A 20,561-nucleotide genomic window follows, 5' to 3' on the forward strand; every position below is an offset into this window, starting at 1 on the left:
TTGATGATTGTTTTCTGTTGATTGGGTAGAAGCTAGCTAGTAGATGGGTCACCAATTTAACATACCAATTGAGGGATGGCACACTTTTTGATGCAATGCCCTGCTTGTAAACGATGATTGTTTATCGTCAGCCCAATAATAAAATTCCTACTGACAGCTCTTCTGGTAAAGGTAAGTGCACTACCCCAACGACATCTTGTCAAGATATTGTTATTAGATAATTCTTTGGAAAATAATTTGACTCCATAGTCTAAGGATCTTTGGGGAGCTTTTGCATTTGATTCATGTTGGAAAATACCTTTAGGAGGCATCATTGTACTTTTACATGAATTGTAAGAAAGTTTGTTGACAATGGACAAGTCAACACAGCATGATGTACTTATATTTGAGTGTATAACAGGCCAACCCTTCATTTACTGTTTAAGGGTTTCCAGGATAAAAATTTTAACAGTCAATATGGACCTTCATCAATAATACTTCTTAGATGTTTTTCATTTTTTAAATTTGCTTCTTGTTTTTCATTTGTCATTTATTTGTTTCTTGTGTTGCAGGCGATTGAGAAGGAAGAGCGTCTCCTCAAAAGGCAGCGCAATAGGGAAAAGCTGGATGATAAGTTGAAACACAGCACGACACAAGAAAGGATTGAAAGCTCCACCAACACTGATATGGGTATGTATATACGAAAACTGTGACACTGTGACATAATTTTCAAGCATTTCTTCTCTTATGTCTTAACTGAAATGCAAAGTTATTTTCAAAAAATTGATAATGCTCCCTAGCCACTATTTGGAATACTGTATCTATGGTCCCACTGCCTTCTTTTACATCTTAAACGATGTCACCTTGTCCTGGAACTTTTCACCATCTTAGTATGGAACTTAGTAACACAGCTTGACTGACCATACTGTGAAAATATGTGCGTGCGTGTGTGCGTGCATGCACATAAACATTTTCTTATATTGTGGTGCAGGTGCATCTGTAGATGAGCCTCAGATTGGTGCTGTGCATACACCCAGTGTGAAGGAAACTCTGAAGGAACAAAAAGCCTTGGAGAAAAAAATGGCCTACAGACAGAAATACAAAAAGAGGAGGTACCTTTCATGAGACAACCAAATGTTTTTGTTTTTTTGCTAATTTTTTGTTGTATTAAGATAAACCCACCACCTAATTGTTCCCCATTTTGTTGCAAAGAATTATTGAAGAGTCGACTTCACAGTCAGAGGGTCAGAGAAGGAAAAGTGAACATTTCGAAAGTGCTGATCATATCAAAACAGATGTAAGAACATTTATTGCACATTTTTTTTTGATATACTTTACTTGTACCTACTACATTTGTGCATTGCATCATGGGTATATCGAATGCACAGCATTGTTCTGGTGTAAAGTTTTATTATGAATCTAGGAGAGAAGCCCTTCAAAAATGACGGGGCTAACTCTCCATCACTACCATCACAGCTGCACAGTTGTGTGTGTATTTACAGTGCATTCAGAAAATATTCAGACCCCTTCACTTTTTTCACATTTTGTTATGTTGCAGCCTTATGCTGAAATCGTTTAAATTCATTTTTTCCCTCATCAATCTACACTCAATACCCCATAATGACAAAGAGAAAACAAGATTTTAGAAAGTTTTGCAAATTTATTAAAAAGAAAAAACTGAAATATCACTTTTTTTTCTTTTTTTTGTATACTAGATCGAGGCTCGTGAGAGAGCTAACATTAATCACACAAAAAATCAAACCGACACATAAAACACAAAATAAGGGGAGCGGCAGACAAGATGGGGAGAGAGGGGGAAGGACACAAACACAACATTGGAGAGCAGGGACATCGACAGAAATGTGGGAGGGAGAAGGCTTGGGGTGGAGGTGGGAGAGGTATAAAACATATGGACACTGCAAAGACTTCCAGGAAAGAAGTTGGAATTTCAAAAAAAGTGTATCTGGGGTGAATTAGCGGGGGTAGAAAAGATCAAGGTTTTGGATGGGGGAAGATAAGAGATGGTGGTGAACAGCTGTTTTAAAGATCTGGAGGGAGGAGTGGGATTGAAGGGAGTGTGGGAGTTTGTTCCAGAGGCGGGAGAAAGGGGAATGAAAGACTGAAGGTGAGCAGAGCCTAGATTTTATTGTTCACAACAAAGGATCTTCATAATCTTCTTCTTCAATCCCAAAAGCATGACCATGATAATTGTTCGTCCAGTTGTCATCATCTGCACCACACACACACACACACACACACACACACACACACACACACACACACACATCTCTGTGCAGTTCATATTCTGTGATCTGCAAGAGAAGTGAGAGGTGCATTTTGTTGTACATCCACACTTAATTAGGTGAGTGATGGTATATGGGGCAGGAAGTTGCTTTGTTGAGATGGCCACCAGACCATCACCTTCCACTTTCCACCCAAAGTCTGTAGCAGGTGGGAGCTGTGGGTCAGGCACGTAATCTTGGTTCCACACTATTGCTTGGTAGTGGGCACGCGCGATAGCTTCTTCCAAAGCTCCTCGAGTCGGTGGCAACTTTTGATCTTCTGATTTTTTTTTTTTTTTTTTGTATACAAGATCGAGGCTCGTGAAAGAGCTAACATTAATCACACAAAAAGTCAAACCGACACAAACCGACACATGAAACACAAAATAAGGGGAAGCGGTAGACAAGATGGGGAGAGAGGGCGAAGGACACAAACACAACATTTGAGAGCAGGGACATCGAGAGAACTGTGGGAGGGAGAGGGCTTGGGGGGAGGTGGGAGAGGTATAAAACATATGGAACCGACAAGGACTTCCAGGAAAGAAGTTGGAATTTCAAAAAAAGTGGATCTGGGGTGAATTAGTGGGGGTAGAAAAGATCAAGGTTTTGGATGGGGGAAGATAAGAGATGGTGGTGAATAGCTGTTTTAAAGACCTGGAGGGAGGAGTGGGATTTAAGGGAGTTGGGGGACTTTGTTCTAGAGGTGGGGAAAAAGGGGAACAAAAGAGTGAAGGTGAGCAGAGAGCCCAGATTTTGGCAGTTTAACCATAAGAGGGTTGCTGGCAGATCTTGTGCGACCTGTAGGAATATTTGGGGGACAGAGCACAGAGAGAGCTGGGGAAGCAAGGCCGGAGAGGAGTCAGTAGAAGACAGAAAGACCACCAACCTGCCTGTGGTGATTGAGTGAAAGGCCCTCGGAGTTAGCTTCATCGCAGGAGATTCCAATGATTCTGAAAGCTCTGGTTTCAACATTTTTTTTTCTTTTTTTGTATACAAGATCGAGGCTCGTGAAAGAGCTAAGGTTTCATTATTACATTATTCAGACCCTTTGGATAAGGAACATTATTCAAGGTTTCAAGGTTTCAATTGACATAAGTATTCAGACCCTTTGCTGTGACACTTGAAATTTAGCTCAGGTGCCTCACATTTCTCTTGATCATCTTTGAGATGTTTCTACACCTTGATTGGAGTCCACCTGCGGTAAATTCAATTGAGTGGACCTGATTTGGAAAGGTACACACCTGTCTATATAAGGTCTCACAGCTGACGATGCATATCAGAGCAAAAACCAAGCCATGAGGTCGAAGGAACTGCCCGCAGAGCTCAGAGACAGGATTGTGTCGAGGCACAGATCTGGGGAAGCCTACAAAAAAAATTCTGCTGCACTGAATGTTCACAAGAGCACAGTGGCCTCCATAATTCATAAATGGAAGAAGTTTGGAACAACCAGGACTCTTCCTGGAGCTGGTCGCCCGGCGAAACTGAGCAATCGGGGTTGAAGTGCCTTGGTAAGAGAGGTGACCAAGAACCTGATGGTCACTCTTGCTGAGGTCCAGAGATCCTGTGTGGAGATGGGAGAAACTTCCAGAAGGACAACCATCACTGCAACACTCCACCAATCTGGGCTTTATGGCAGAGTGGCCAGAGGGAAGCCAAACAGTTCAATCTTGGTTTCATCAGACTACAGAATCTTGTTTCTCACAGTCCGAGAGTCCTTGAAGTACATTTATGCAAACTCCAAGCGGGCTTTCATGTGTCTTTCACTGAGGAGAGGCTTTCGTACAAGGGTTGGCGCCAGGAAGGGCATCCGGCCATAAAAAAACATTGCCTCAAACAGGGAGCCATGATTGTCATGGGGCCCGCAAGGCTAACCCTCGCTCTAGCGGGGAAAAATGGCCTTAAAACGATCATTCATTCATATTCATTCAAAGGTGATATAATATAACAAATATCATGAAACATTTACATTTTGTAGTCCATTGTATAATTTAAATAAACATAAATACAAATTTCGCATGTGGAAAAAGTACGTACACCCCTACATTTATCACTACTTCAAATACCTAAAATTAGAATCAGGTGCACCAGCTCAGGTGCAAATGATTAGAACATCGTTAGAGAGGATCTTGGAGGAACCTGTCTTATTTAAACCTCAGACATTTAGTTTGGTTTGCTCTTTGTTGTTGAAGTGTGCGGCGTCACCATGCCTCAATCAAAAGAGCTCTCTGGGGCCTTCAGAAAGAAGGTTATAGATGCCTACGAGTCTGGGAAGGGATTTAAAAAGATCTCCAAACAATTTGAAATCAATCATTCGACTATCTGGAAGATCATCTACATGTGGAGAAGATTCCAAACAACTGCCAACTTGTTCAGGCCAGGCTGACCCAGCAAGCTCAGCCCGAGAGCAGACCGCAAGATGCTGAAAAGTCTCTAAGAACCCCAGAATGTCATCACGGGACCTACAGGTAGCTCTTGCCACTGTTGATGTCAAAGTGCATGAGTCTACCATAAGAAAGAGGCTGCACAAATTTGATCTGCATGGGAGGTGTGCCAGGAGGAAACCTTTGCTGTCCAGAAAGAACATCAGGGCAAGACTAAAGTTTGCCAATGAACAGCAAGGCAAAGACCAGCACTTCTGGAACAATGTGCTCTGGACAGATGAGTCAAAGGTCGAGCTATTTGGCCACAGTACCGGAAGACATGTTTGGCGAAAACCAAAGGCAGCATTTGACCACAAGAACCTGATACCAACTGTAAAGCATGGTGGTGGAAATATTATGGTTTGGGGCAGCTTTGCTGTATTAGTGCCTGGGCAGCTCACCATCATATAATCCACTCTGAATTCTTCATTGTACCAGAGGGTGCTTGAGGATAATGTGAGGCCATCTGTTGGAAAGTTGAAGCTCAACCGAAGGTGGACTTTGCAACATGACAACGACCCTAAACATACCAGTAAATCCACCAAGGAATGGCTGAAAAGAAAGAAATGGAGGGTTCTGGAATGGCCAAGTCAAAGCCCGGATCTAAATCCCATCGAGATGTTGTGGGGGGATTTGAAACGAGCTGTGCATGCAAGAAACCCCTCAAACGTCGTCCAGCTGAAAAAATTCTGCATGGAGGAGTGGGCAAAAATTTCTCCCAGTCGATGTCAGAGACTGGTAGACAGTTATGAGAACCGCCTACTTGAGGTTGTTTCTGCCAAAGGGGGCAATACCACCTATTAGAGCCAAGGGTGTACTTACTTTTTCCACATGCGAAATTTGCATTTATGTTTATTTAAATTACACAATGGACTACAAAATGTAAATGTTTCATGGTATTTGTTATATTATATCACCTTTATCTATCAATATTGTTGAAATGGAGATCAAATAGCTGTATGTTGAAATATGTTGAAAAAGTCAAAACTTTACATGGGGTGTACTTACTTTTTCACGTGACTGTATGTATTCTGCGTGTGTTTGGGAAGTGGGTGCAGTGGAAAACCTCAGATTTTTGCCACCATTTATTTTCCTTCAAAAGTATGTGGCGGTGGCCATTTTGAGAAAAGAGAGAGAGGAGTTCTGAGATGAGAGATCACTGTGGTTAAGCCACCTGAGTGTTACTATGCGACACTTGGTTGTGTACCTCTTGGATCACATTATTGATCGTCATGACATAACAGTACAACAGCTTTATATTGCTGCACTCCCTTGCAATGTTTTTCTCTTCTTACTTTCTTTTTTCCTTCCAGGAATGAGGCTAGTGGAAGAGTAAAGTAGAACTGACAGTGTGACAAACAATAAGGGAATGAACAAATAGGAAAAGAGGAGAGGGAAGAGGGATGTAAACTAGCAAGTAAAATGCTTGAGTTGGGAAATGGAAATGTGGGTAATAAAGATCATCAGTCAGAATTGGGGTAAGGAGATGGTGGTGCACACAAAATTGGGGATGACGAGACATGGTGTTGCACTGCTTGCTTGGAGCCTTGGAGGGAACATTGAGACAGAATAGCCTCTGGGAGGTGGTTCTGTTGACGGGAGAAGCGAGGAATAAATGAGTTGATTGCAGTCGGCCTGGATGTTGGAAGTTTACTCAGGAGGGGTTTACTGGAAGAGCGCATGCATCTTGGATGTGCTGGGGAGGGTTCGAGGACTGAGAGAGCAGAGGGAGCAATGTGGGAAAAGAAACGGTAGAAAACAGAGACCACGGACATGCCTGTGATTTGAGAGCAACAGTCCTTGTGCTTTGGTCTCATGGTAGATTTCAATAGTTTTGAGAGGTGTAGATTACACAGAATCGAGAAGAGACAACATAAATATATGTGATGCTTGGGTGCTAGCCCATAGTGGAAAGTAGTACAGTACTCCATTGAGCTACAGTGAGTGGCTATGTTTTTCCAAGAAAAGACTTAGATCAACGAAGGATACCATGCAGTTTGTGGTTGGCTTTGGAGACCAGCTTTGCTCGGTGGTCAGCCCAGGAAAGTTCATGGGTGATGATACTTTGCAGTTCAAGAGGCTGAACCTCTTCCAGTGGATTACCAAAGCTTCTGAATATATGTATTACATGCCTTTTAATGTTTTTACTTTGTAGATTATGTATTTGACTTTTTGCATTTCTGCAAATTGTGTTTTTTCTTTTAATTCATTTTATGTAAAGTGCATTGAGACATTTTGTCAAATGTTAAATGCTGTGCATGATTAAAATTATTATTATTATTAATCTGGATTTTTCAGTGTTTGTTGTCAAACATAAGGATGTTTCTCAAAGCACTGTTTGTCCTCAACGTTTTCTTTCAGAAAAACACCAAAAGAAGCCGTTTGGAGGAACCGCCCGCATCATCTGACACCAAGAAGGAGGCTCAACCCGAGCCAATAAAGCATAAAGAGAGAAACATCAAGAAGTCAAAGTGCTTTTCTTATCCACCTTGCAGGTCCCGCTCATCATCATCTGAAGAAAAGTCTGACATAACAGTGAAAAAAGGAGAACATACTCAAGTCAAGAACAAGCAAAGGTCTTCTCTAGAACCTTCGATGACATCGTCTCTAGTTGGTAAACATGAGGAGACAAGGGTGAAGGTGGGGAAAGTTGTGACGAAAAGGAGTGATAAGGATAGGAAAATTCAATCCTCTAAATTTGAAAGTCGTGCATCAGTGAGCTCTGATCAGAAGTGTAAAAATGAAAAAAGTAGCAAAAGATCTATAAAAGTAAAGGAAGGCAAGTCTGAAAAAAAGGGTATTGAATCCTGCTCAAGCCAGAAGGAGTGCCAGGCAGAATCCAAAAAGGAAATGGGCAAGGATAATGAAAGGAAAGACTTTTTGTTCAAAGGAAGGAAAATTGAAGAACACCTGAAGAAAGAAACTCCAGAAAGAGATATAATAAGGGATTCTGGTAAAAGAGATGAAGTAGAAGACAAGAGAACATTCAGGAAAAATGAAAAGAGTCGTGATATACCTGCTGCACGTGCCAGTCAGCTCTCTTTGAAAGACGAAAAGATTATCACCAAATTTGCAAAGAAGCAATTAGAAACCATGCTAAAATCTGCTTCATCGTCATGTGATGCTGAAGAAGTGGTTGACACCAAGTTGGGAGAATTGAAGCAGATAGAGACTGACTTTAAAAGATACCCAAAGGAGAGTTCTAAGAAGCACAACTACCGAGCTCTTCAGCAAGAAAGCAAAGAGCAGAGACATATCGATAGTGGGATTGGCACTCAAAATGAGACTAAAACAGACAGTGAGGATGACAATAAGAGTGCAAAAGAAGATGTCCTGAGCATCACCAAAGGGGAAGAAACAACACGTAGAAAGACATGTGAGAAAATAGCCATCGATGATTCTCATCCAGTTGCAACTGATGATCTTTCAAATATTTCTAGTGTGCTGTCTGACCCATGTAGCATCACTGAGAGTATTGAAGAAAGTAATATTTGCCTCACCAGGGAAAGTGATGATGCATTTTCTGTTTTTGAAAATTGTCAAAAAGAACCCAGCTCTAAAGCTTTTGAAAACAAACCTGATTGTAAATTCACTGAGATGGATAGTTGCCATTCTCATGTTGGTGCTAATGTTGAGAAAATCCAACATGCTTCATTGTCCTCGAAGGATATTGAATATCCAGGGACCAATCGCAATAATCAAGGTGATACTAAACGCATTGAGGTGGGAGATGAAAGAAGAGACTTTGTTAATCCAAAGGAAATGAGTCATCATTTGAACAAACCCAATCCCAGTGCATATCAACTGAAGACCACTGATGTTGAGAAGGTGAAACCGGAACTTAAAGAATGTCAGATGCTGTGCGAAGACAGCTCCTTCAGTGACAAACAAGAGACATCTCAGTTGTGTACGTTTGATTCTTCAGAATCAAATGTTGCTGCAAAATCGACAGGTGAAAATGAAAGTGTGTCTCTTCTCACAAGTAAACCCTGTAATGACATGGATAAAGTGGAAGATGAAATTGATTCAGTTGTTTTGAAAAGGTTGGATAAAGAATTTTATCATGATGTAAATCCACAGAAACAAGAAATTCCACTATCTTCTTCTCAAGCTGGAATGAAAACCATCGAAGAATCTCCAGACATAAAAGGAAGTGATTCTTCACTGAATCCGGATACAATTATAGAGACTAATGTTTTGTCAGTTGAGACAAATTATCGAGGTATTTCAGATGATGAAAAGCAGTTGCTTTCTTTGCGAGCACCTGGCGTAGCAGAAGCCGCTTCCAAAAAACCTTGCCTAAAAAGTGAAGCTGTTAAAGAAGCAAAGCAGTTTGTGTCAGGTGCTTTGGATTCAATCGAAAATAAGGTAGATGGATCGTTTTTAAAAGACCATAGTGTTTCAGAAGTAACGTCAACTGCTTTTTCTATAGTTCCTCAGATCAAAGAGGAATATTTTGTACCCAATGAAGAAAGAAGTACTCAAGAACATTTGAGTGACACCATTTGCATTCCTAATGTTTCCAAAGAAATTATTCAAAAAAGTGCATCCAAAGGGAGCATTTCTTCACCTATGGATGCACATGCTGAGGAACCTGGATGTCTGGATATCCAGGCTCAGAAAGATGTTGATGAACCTGATGGGCCAGCTGCAGGTAAATACCGTGGGACCCTGCTATTCGTGGGGGGTTACGTTCCTGGAAAATGCCTTGAATTGCGAAACCGCGAATAGCGGGGTATTGTTTCAATGGAAAAAGGGGGGGATAGGTTCCCGAGTCGCGAAAATCCACGAATAGAGAGGTCAAAATCGCGAATGGTGAGGCAAAATCCGCGAATGGTGAGGCAAATCCCAAGAATGTCGACGATAATCCATGAAGGTCGTTGAAAGTCCCGGAAATGGCGAGACAAAACCCGCGAATGTTGGCGATAATCCCACAAATGGCGAGGCAAATCCCGCAAATGTTGGCGATAATCCTGCAAATGGCGAGGCAAATCCTGTGAATGTCGATGAAAATCCGTGAATGCATGCCGTGCCAGTTTCATTGGGGAAAAGGGAGACATCTAATTGCACTAATAGATACTGTGGAGTGTTTTCATTCTGTACAGTAATTCGTGGGGATGACGTGTTATGCAGCTGGTGGAACATCCCACGAAGCTCTCGATTAAAGTGCGGCTAAAATTCGCGGCCGCGAAAGCCATGAAAATGCAAAGCACACAGCAGTGAATGTAGAAGCAGGTCATGCTCGTGGCTCATAGAAGATGTTTTTTTGCTTATGTCCACCTGCTTTATGCATGGCTGGTGAAAGATGGGTTTTATAAATGTGTCAAGATAGCAGCTCGTGAATTTTTTTTTTTGCGCCCCTGAAAAACTGTGAATTTGTGGAACATGGCCGCAAATAGGAAAGAAAACCCGTGCTTTCGTGAAACACGGCCGTGAATAGAAAAAAAAAACCGCGAATATGCGGGACACTTTCTCGAATAGAGAAACAGGTCCCATTTTATCAACAGCGAATACGCGGAGCCCGCGAATAGCAGTATATTCACTGCAGTATATATTCAGTACATACTGAAAGAAATGTAATGCTGGCATTATATATATATATATATATATATATATATATATATATATATATATATATATATATATATATATATATATATATATATATATATATATATATATATATATATATATATATATATAGATATATATAGATATATATATATAGATATATATATATAGATATATATATATAGATATATATATAATGCATTATTTAAATAAAAAAATTTTTAAAATCATTTAAAGGAATTATTCTTTAGACATCCCATATTGAAAAATGTATATCGTTTTGTTGAATAACTTGCATGTTGGTGGTGCATTTTCCAGTCATTGTTGAGTGTTGACAGTCTTCTGTGAAACTGCAATTTACATCACTATTTTATTGTTAAATGCATTTAATATGATTGCCACTTTCATTTTTGTATTTCATGTATTATTTTGTTAAAAAAATATGTTAAATGCATTACGATTGCCACTTTAAACTTGCTTTTCATGCATTTGTCATTGAAAATATTGTTAAATACTTTAAATCTATTTGTCCCACTCCAATTTTCATTTTCACTACAGCGACAAATTCAGAAGCAGATGCCAGTGATGTGGGAAATGATGGTCAATGTCTGAGTATTCAAGAAGCAAATGAGGTACACTTTGTAAATTTGTCAAACTCCATCATTTTATCTGTTCATCATTGGTTGAGTAGCTGGGTTAAGGTAACTATCACTGACTCCTAGACTTCAGCAAATTTTACTGATATTCATAGTCAAGTTGACATCATCATCATAGCCAACATTTAGATGTGCCATTATGTCCAGCAGGATTAGTGTTGTTTTTTTATTATTGAGGAAACATGGCATGTTCAAGGATTGAGTTAAGGATTCAATATTTATTATCTCCACAACGAAAGGTGGGTGGAGGTTATGTTTTCACCCCTGTCTGTCCTTCAGTCTGTCTGACCATTCATCTGTGAGGATGTCTCAAAAAGTTGTGGATGGATTCGGCCAAAACGTGGTGGACAAGTTGGGTGTGTGACAAGAATGAATTGTTTCAATTTTGGTGAAGATCCAGATCGGGATACAAGAATTTTTTTAAAGTGATTCTTCATTATTGAAACATGGGGCCAAAAACGATATATATATATAATAATATAACCACCTTTAGAGGCCATTTTTCCCTGCAAAGCGGGGGTTGGCCTTTTTCGGAAACCGTAGTTGTTGTTGTTTTTCGGTCCCCTATTTGAAGCAATGTTTTACGGCCGGATGCCCTTCCTGACGCCAACCCTTTTTGCCGCCTTTAACGACAAACAGGGAATTACCAGTGAACTGGTACTCAATTAGCCGACCTCGGAAGGATGACAGGCTGAGTCAACCCCCCTGGCGTTAATTCAGCGATCGACTGGGATTCGAACCCAGGATCCTTGGATCCTAAGCCGGCACCCTAGCCGCTAGCCCAACACCAGGGATATGTAAAACGATATTTCAAAACGTGTTTGATGGGTTATGACAAAACCTGGTGGATGAGGTGGGTCGGTGACAAGATAAGCTGAATAAATTTTGGTTACGATATGGATGCTGATCCGGCCAATCAGTGGGAAACCAAGTGTAAACTGTTAAGCCTGGCAGAGGTATGCCCTCTACCGAATGCCATTCTACTTAATCCTTGGTTTATCATTCAAATGAAATGAATTCAAGATGCTGTTTGCACTGAGTATTAATGAGCTGAGGAAACTATTGAGCCATACTATTGGGGTTTTCACACTGACTTAGTATTGACCAATCCATCTGCGTTATCCATTGTCCAAAAGCGCAAACAAAAGTGTCACAAAAAGGCCGTAATGAAACCATATGAGGCGTAACCGATGGTGCATTTGATTGACGAGGGTGAAGAGTAATGACTGCATGATCACAAGTCAATGTAGGAGCAGATATATCTGCATCGTGATGGCTATCACCTAAATCAGTGAAAATCTTGTCGGAAACAGCATGAGCTCTAGTAGCCTTAACAATTTGTGTCAATAAAGTATGCTGCATTAATAATCCCATATCTCAGTCATTAAAGTCGTCAATGATGATAAAAGAGGCATTTTCAGTTTAAGTACCACAAATATTATCAACCATAGTAATAACTAATAATGTGATCAATCAGTTCATTTTAAAGTGGTTAAGCCACTCCAATACTTGGCTATGTCCTTCCTTCCATCCATACGTCAACATGGAGAAGAGGAACCTTTCTAACTCACCGTGGTTAATTCTAAAGGGTTCCAAAGGATTTTAAAGGGCAATTTTAATGGGTTCTAAAGGGCAAGTCAAATGTTCTAAAGGGTGATTCTAATGGGTTCTAAAAGGTAATTATAATGGGTTTAGTTTGTTTCTACGCTTTGCCTATTTCATATTAAAATGCCAAACTGAACCGCTTCCTTTGGACACTGGTGTGATTTTTATACTGTGAACGAGGGACACAGTATTAACAGGGAGGGCCTCAATATTGAAGGTGTGGGGGGGATTTTTTTTTTTTTTTTTTTTAAATACTGAATCGAGGCTCATGAAAGAGCTAACATTTATTTCACAAACAAATCAACCAGACAAACAAAATATACAAAAAGAGGGAGCGGAAGACAAGATGGGGAGAGACCATTTCAGAGATTCAGAGACCAAGAGATGGGAAGCACACAACCACAACATTTGAGAGCAGGGAGAAGTGTGGGAGGGAGAGGGCTTGGGGGCAGGAGGCATGGGAAGGGGAGGGGGGGGTGGGGGGGGAGAGGTATAAAACATAAGGGGACCGAAATTAGCGGGGGTAGAAAAGATCAAGGTTTTGGATGGGGGAGGATAAGAGATGGTGGTGAACAGCTGTTTTAAAGACCTGGAGGGTGGAGTGGGATTGAAGAGAGTGAGGGAGTTTGTTCCAGAGGTGGGAGAAAAGAGGAATGAAGGAGTGAAGGTGAGCAGAAAGTCTTGATTTTGGCAGTTTAACCATTTAAGAGGGTTTCAGGCAGATCTTGTGCGACCTGTAGGAATATTTGGGGGACAGACAGAGCCCAGAGAGGGCTGGGGGGGCAAGGCCAGAGAGGAGTCGGTAGAAGACGGAAAGACCACCAACCTGCCTGCGGTGAGTGAGTGAAAGGCCCTTGGAGTTAGCTTCATCGCGGGAGATTCCAATGATTCTGAACGCTTTGGTTTCAACAGCGTGAAGACGGGCTAGGTGTGAGGCAGGAGCACCAGACCAGAGGGGAGAGCAGTATTCCATAGAGCTGCGGATGAAAGCCTTGTATGTGGTGAGGAGCTCAGGTGTGCCAAGGAAGGACTTCGCACGACGGAGGATGCCCAGTCGGCGACTGGCTTTGGAGGCCAGATTTGAAATGTGGTTTTCCCAGGAAAGATCATGGCAAATAGTGAGACCCAAAAGCTTGAGTGACAGAACTTCTTGGAGAGGATTATTCAGAAAGTGGAAGGGAGGGTTTTCCAGTCGGTCTTTTCGGAGAGACATCGTAAGAGTGTGAGATTTATCAGGATTGAAAGACATGTTCCATTTGTTTGCCCAGTCTGTGATTTTGTCCAGGTCTGCAGAGATTGAGGAGGCTGCAGACTGCCGATCTGAGGGATGAGGAATGGAGCGACAGAGAGTAGAGTCATCAGCAAAGAGATAGAGAGGATTTTCAAGAGAGTCAGAGAGACCATTGATGAAGACCAGAAAAAGCACAGGGCCCAGAACACTACCTTGGGGAACTCCAGCCTGAACAGGAAGAGGAGATGAGAGAAACCCATTCAGGGCCACACGTTGACTACGACCAGAGAGGAAGTCCGCCAGCCATGCGTGGAGATTTCCATGGATACCAAAGGAGGAGAGTTTGGTGAGCAGAGCAGGGTGCCAGACCGCATCGAAGGCACGTGAAGTCGTGAAATGTCAAGGGAGACAGCTCTAATTTCCTGTTTGGTGTTGAGGACCTCCATCCATTGTTGAGAAAGCAGAAGCAGCATGTCCAGAGTAGAGTGACCAGGTCTGAAACCAAATTGATGATCAGAGATCAAGCCATTGGAGAAGAGGAAAGATTTCATATCTGAAGCAATGATGGATTCCATGACTTTGCTGATAATTGGGAGAAGGCTGATTGGTCTGTAGTTGCTGGGATCTGTTTTTGCAGCTTTTTGTGCAAAGCGGTGATGTTGGCTGATTTCCAAGCAGATGGCAGATGACCTTGAGCAAAAGAGAGGGTGAAGAGAACAGAAAGAGGGAGTGAAAGAGCGGAAGAACATGATTTTAGGACCTGTGGGCTGATGCTGTCAGGACCAGTTGCAGAATCAGAGCCGAGGGTTGACAGAAACTTTTCCACCTTGTCAGGAGGAAAGGACACAGAGTCCAGGAGCAGCTGGGTACGACTGGGTACGGTGGGTACAGAGAGGGATGGGTTTGGGACACAAGATTTAGAGGCAAACACAGAGTTGAGGCATTCAGCTTTTTCACGTGCGGAGTCAGCCGTTAAGCCATTTGAGGTGAGGGAGGGGATGGAGGGGGAACAAACACCAGAAACAGATTTGACCAGACGCCACCAGGATTTGGAAGAGGGAGACAGATAAGAGTTCGGTCTTGAGACAACACAACAACAACATGCATTTTAAAGGCCATTTTCCCTGCTAGAGCGGGGGTTAGCCTCCTAGAGCGGAGGGATCCGGGTCGGTCTTGAGAACGGTGAGATATTGTTTCCTGGCTCTCCTGAGGGTGGACACACACTTGTTTCGGGCTTTGTGAAAGGAAATGAGATTTCCTTCCGTTGGATTTGCTTTCCAGGAGACGAAAGCAAGTTGTTTCAGGGCAACAGCCTCACCACAAGAATCCGTGTACCATGGACGGGAGGAAGGGTATGACAACTGAAGACGAGATGGGATAAATCTGTGCATGAGAGAGAGCAATTTACTTTGAAAGAATTCCCAGGATGAGTTGATGTCAGAGGCGGTAGAGATGGGAGACCAGTCCAGATGATTGATGGCTGCTTGAAGACCGTGCCAGTTGGCCTGAGTGAAATGCCAGACTCGTCGACGCTGAGGAGGCTCTCTGAGAATGGTCAGAGAGATGTCCACTTTGACAAGCACATGATCAGATGAGCCGATTGGAGCAGAAGAAGAGCAGCAGACATTTTCAGGGAAGTTTGTCATAACCAAATCCAGAAGAGAAGATGCTCCGTTGACTGAGATCCGGGTCGGGAAATTGACAGATTGTGTCAGTCCCAGTGAGTCGCAGAAGTCCTTTGCTGAAGAGCCATGGCTGGTGAGAGAAGTACCCACACCCAGCCAACTGGCATGGTGACAATTGAAATCACCACATATGAGGAAGAGAGAGTTGGGATGGGTAGATAGAAGTTGGTCCATATTATCAGACAGCGAGATGTAGATGGAGTCATCGCTGTTTGGTGGACGATACAACACACATATGAACAAAAGGTGGGAGCGAAGGGGAAGCCGTAGCCAAAGGTATTCCTGGGGGTGAGGTGGAGAGAGGGCAGTGGAGGGCGAGTGAGGAAGAGAGTTTTTTATAAAGATAGCAACCCCACCTCCAGGACGAGGCTCAGGTCTATCATACCGGAGGAGGGAGTAACCTGGGAGAGATACCAAGGCATCAGAGACATCATGAAGGAGGAAAGTTTCTGTTAAGCAGATCACATCTGGTTTGTCAGAAGCAACCTGTATGGAGTGATCAGTCAAGTTTGAGCGAAGGCCCCGGATGTTTGAGGTCCATACCGTTAATGAAGAGGAAGGGGGAGCATCGGGTCCAGAACAGGGGGGGGGGGGGGGGAGGGGTAGGGTAAGATGTGGAAGAGGAGGAAGAGGTAGGGAGAGCTGTTGAAGGTGTGTCAGAGATTTCAGAATAGCTTGGAGAAAGGGAAGAATGGGGCGGACAAAAGGTTTGATGGAGATTGGGTGAGGCACAGTGAGATGTTATTTGAGGAGGGGGAAGAGTGAGGCAGAAGGTTGGGGGAGATGAAGGTGAAAGTTGGAAGGGGGAAGAAGCAGGGAGGATGCTTTGAGGAGGAGGGGTGAGAGGGGAGTCTAGGAGGGGAGTAGCGAGGGAGAGTTTCGGAGGGGAGGGGTGTGGGGGGAGTTTAGGAGGGAGGGGAGGGAAGGGGCAAGGGGGGAGATTTGAAAGGGATGGGTGATGGGGAGGATTTGGAGGGGAGGGGTGAGATTGGATTTTGAAAAGTGTACGATTCATGGGAAACGAACATTTTTTGCAAAATGAGTTTGAGACTTTCGAGTCAAAAATACGTTTGAGGACACTGAAGGAGGGGTGGAGTTCTGGATAATTTAGGGAATGTAGAAAAGAGGAACTGTAAGAGATGGTATTATATGTATTTTTCGGAATGAATAGATTTGGTGAGCAAGACGAAAGCATCCTTTTGTAGGAAAAGAAGAAAAGGGTGTTATAATATGTGAGAGAAAATAGTTGTTCAGGGGAGAGATTATACATTTCTAACCACGTGATCGTGTGATCGCGAACGAAGAACGAACGAACAAATAAGAACAACAAATAAACGAATAAGACCTGGGAAGGAAAAAAATTTTGGGGTTTTTTTTTTTTTTTTTTTTGAGTAGAGATATTAAACAAGGAGGTATGGGGTGAACGACTGGGACGAAACAGAGAACGAAAATAATTGCAGCGCATTCGACGAATCGCTGAGAGAAAAACAAAACCACAAGGTCGGGGACGGTACGGTAGATTTCAAACAGCTGTTGAAATGGGAAGGAAGCAACTGCGAGCTGGAGCTACCGAGTTATGTGGAGGGGAAAGTGTAGTTGGTGGAGATCACAGAAGGGGAAGTGCAGATGGAATTGAAGAGGTGTGTACAAAGATGACAGTTGCGGTGGGAGAAGTTGGAGTCCGTTGGACGAAGAGGTTGTTGAATGTATGTATGTATGTATGAGAGAGGGTTCAATTCTGGAGGAGTGGAGGACAGAGTTAATTGTGCCGATATGGAAGGGGAAGAGGGATATTCAAGAGCTGGAGAAGTACAGAAGCATTACACTCCTTTAGTCATGTCATGAAAGTGCTGGAGAGGGTTCTGGACAAGAGGATAAGGAAGAGTGTGGAGAACGAGATTGGAGAAGAGCAGCAGGGGTTTATAAAGGGGAGGGGAACGACAGATGGGATGTTTGTGCTTAGATATCTGGTCAGAAGAGGTTGGAGGTGCAAGGTGAAATGGCATTGGGATTTGTGGATCTGGAGAAGACCTACGACACTGTCCTGAGAGACACAGATGGATGGGAGTGCCAGAAGCAGAAGTTAGGTAGGTGGAAGGGATGTGCAAGGGAATGAAGGGAAGAGTTTTGGTTGGTCCTGGGATGTCGGAGGAGTTCAATGTGAACATTGGTTTGAGGCAGGGAAGCGCCCTCAGCCCACTCATATTTATCATGGTAATGGAACTGGTAAGCAGGAAGGTAAACATGAAAGGTATTCTGGAGAGGATATTGTATGTAGACGATCTGGCTGTTGTGCTGGAGAGTGGGTGGGGGATGCAGGAAGTTCTGGGGGAGTGGAAGGAGGCATTTGCGAAACATGTACTGAAAATGGGTATGGATAAGACAGAGGTGATGTGGGTCAGGCAACAGAGAAAATAAATGAATATCAGGTTAGAGGGGAAGGAGATCAGACAAGGAAATAGGTTTTAGTATCCGGGGGGAACAATGACCAGGAATGGTAACTCGGAGGCAGAGGTGTGGAGGAGGATTTAGGTGTGCGAATGCATGGAGAAGGATGAAGGGAGTAATAGATTTGAAGTAGATTGAAAGGAAAGGTTTGAATGTCATGTGTAACGCCACCTACTTTTATGGTTTGGAGATGGTGGCATTGACTGAGACAACAACAGAGGCTTCAGGTTTGTGAGAACAACTGGGTCAGGAGGATTGCGAGAGTGGAGAGGGTGGATAGAAGGAGAAGGACAACCATCACTGCAACACTCCACTGATCTGGGCTTTATGGCAGAGTGGCCAGAGGGAAGCCTCTCCTCAGTGAAAGACACATGAAAGCCCGCTTGGAGTTTGCAAAAAAGCACCTAAAGGACTCTCAGACTGAGAAACAAGATTCTATGGTCTGATGAAACCAAGATTGAACTGTTTGGTTTGGCCTGCTTGATGTGGTGATGTGGCTGCTGGCAGCACCAGCAGTATTGTTCAATGTCTTGTTCCGCTCACTTTTATTTAGTGTTATTAATGCGCGATTTCTTAGCTTGTGTGTGTGCTGCATTGTCATAAGGAACAGAGGAAAAATAACAGAGGCCATTACATACAGGGGATTTATTTACCCATAATCCCTAACTAATTAACATAACCCCACCCCTCGTGATGGGAACGAAGATACGCGCTTACACAACATCCGGTCTAAACAAATTTCCTACTTATGTACATGGGGGACAGTCAGAGCACACTACCTATACAATTCTACCTGGACCATGGTAATCATTGCCTACACCCTACAAACATAACAATATGAACATCTCTATCCTGAGAATAGAAAGTAACTTCAAACTCAATAAACCTGTTTTTAAGTGATTGAGCATTCATTGACAATACAGATGGAAAGCAGATTGCAGATAAAATTGCCGAGTATCGATCAATACTGTCCAGTCTATCTTTCAGGTATTCACATTACCACATGTACGAACTTGCGATTACACAACATGAATTTGTCTATGCATATGAGTTCCTACATGTCACCCACAAGTTCTTAATCGTGCGATGTTATTTTCACCCATGTTGACAAGCAGTTATTGCAAAAGTTGTAATTTGCCATGGGACCTATTACGGAATCTAAAAAGTTGGTGCCGGCTATCACATATTGTTCATTGTTCAGCATCTGTTGCTTGAATTCCCATTTTATAACGACAATACCTCGGCAGCATCTGGAAAGCACCCCTAAGATTAAAGTATGGAAGGTGCCTAGTCAACCTTGAAAGTAGCTCCATAGATTGAGAAGTGAGGAACAAATAAGTTGAGTTGTGCAGTCAGCCTAGATGACAGCACCTGTTGCTAGGGTAGGATGGAACAGAGTGCTGAGAGTATTGGAGAAACACCCGGTCGTGTGGCAGCATCAGCTGAAAAAAATAATTACAGCAAATGATGATTACAGTAGCCTGATGTTGGCTTAGCGGTGAGGGTACTGGCTTGGGGTCCCAGGATCCTGAGTTCGACTCCTGGTCGATCGCTGAATTAACGCCAGGGGGGTTGCCTCAGCCTGTCGTCCTTCCGAGGACGGCAAATTGAGTACCAGCTTGCTGGGATGAACGTGCTAGTGTGTGTCCCGGTTGAGAATAGGTACACCGTATCCCTGCGTGTCATAAGAGGCGACTAAAGGGTTGGTGTCAAGAAGGGCATCCAGCCATAAAAAAAAAGCATTGCCTCAATATGGAACCATGATGATTGTCATGGGACATGCAAGGCTAACCCCTGCTATAGATAATCCAACTGAAGGCAACACTCCATTCTTTTCACAAAGCCCAGAACAAGTGTGTGTTTACCCTCAGGAGAGCCAGGAAACACTATCTCTCTACTCTCAAGACTGAATTCTCAAACCTGTCTCCCTCATCAAAATCCTGGTGGCGTCTGGTCAAATCTGTTTCTGGTGTTTGTTCCCCCTCCATCCCCTCCCTCACCTCAAATGGCTACACAGCCGACTCCGCACATGAAAAAGCTGAATGCCTCAACTCTGTGTTTACCTCAAAATCTTGTGTCCCAAACCCGTGTCTCTCTCTACCCACCATACCCAGTCGTACACAACTGCTCCTGGACTCTGTGTACTTCTCTCCTGACAAGGTGGAAAAGTTTCTGTCAAACCGTGACTCAGATTCTGCAACTGGACCAAACGGCATTAGCCCATGGGTCCTAAAATCCTGCTCTGCTGGTCTATCTCACCCTCTCTCTGTTCTCTTCACCCTCACTTTTGCTCAATGTCATCTGCCATCTGCTTGGAAATCGGCAAACATTACCGCTTTTCAAAAAAAATGTGCAAAAACAGATCTTTGCAACTACGGACCAATCAGCCTTCTCCCAATAATCAGCAAGGTCATGGAATCCATCATCGCTTCTGACATCAAATCCTTCCTCTTCTCCAATGACTTTATTTAGAATCATCAATTTGGATTCAGATCAGGTCACTCTACTGTGGACATGCCGCTTCTGCTTTCTCAACAATGTATGGAGGTCCTCAACGCCAAACAGGAAATCAGAGCTGTCCCCCTTGGCATATGTCGCCCCCCCCCCCCCAACCCACAAATATTCCTGCAGGACGCACAAGATCTGCCAGCAACCCTCTTCTGGTGAAACTGCCAAAATCAAGA

At 43.1% G+C, this 20,561-nt stretch overlaps 1 protein-coding gene across 9 annotated transcripts in view; it reads left to right on the forward strand.

Annotated features, from left to right (window-relative positions):
• LOC137423175 (uncharacterized) overlaps window positions 1-20,561 on the forward strand; it is an 83,650-nt gene that overhangs the window by 31,557 nt on the left and 31,532 nt on the right. For 7 of the 9 annotated variants that reach the window (XM_078774608.1, XM_078774616.1, XM_078774610.1 and 4 more), the window contains 5 exons: window positions 552-669; window positions 971-1,091; window positions 1,192-1,276; window positions 7,043-9,335; window positions 10,811-10,884. In XM_078774608.1, the coding sequence (XP_078630734.1) occupies window positions 552-669; window positions 971-1,091; window positions 1,192-1,276; window positions 7,043-9,335; window positions 10,811-10,884 (2,691 nt within the window). The remainder of the gene's footprint in view (window positions 1-551; window positions 670-970; window positions 1,092-1,191; window positions 1,277-7,042; window positions 9,336-10,810; window positions 10,885-20,561) is intronic. The other 2 variants (XM_078774615.1, XM_078774617.1) reach the window with 1 other exon arrangement.

Source organism: Myxine glutinosa, chromosome 3 (assembly GCF_964187855.1).
Source record: "Myxine glutinosa chromosome 3, kmMyxGlut1.1, whole genome shotgun sequence".
Classification (NCBI taxonomy): Eukaryota; Metazoa; Chordata; class Myxini; order Myxiniformes; family Myxinidae; genus Myxine; species Myxine glutinosa.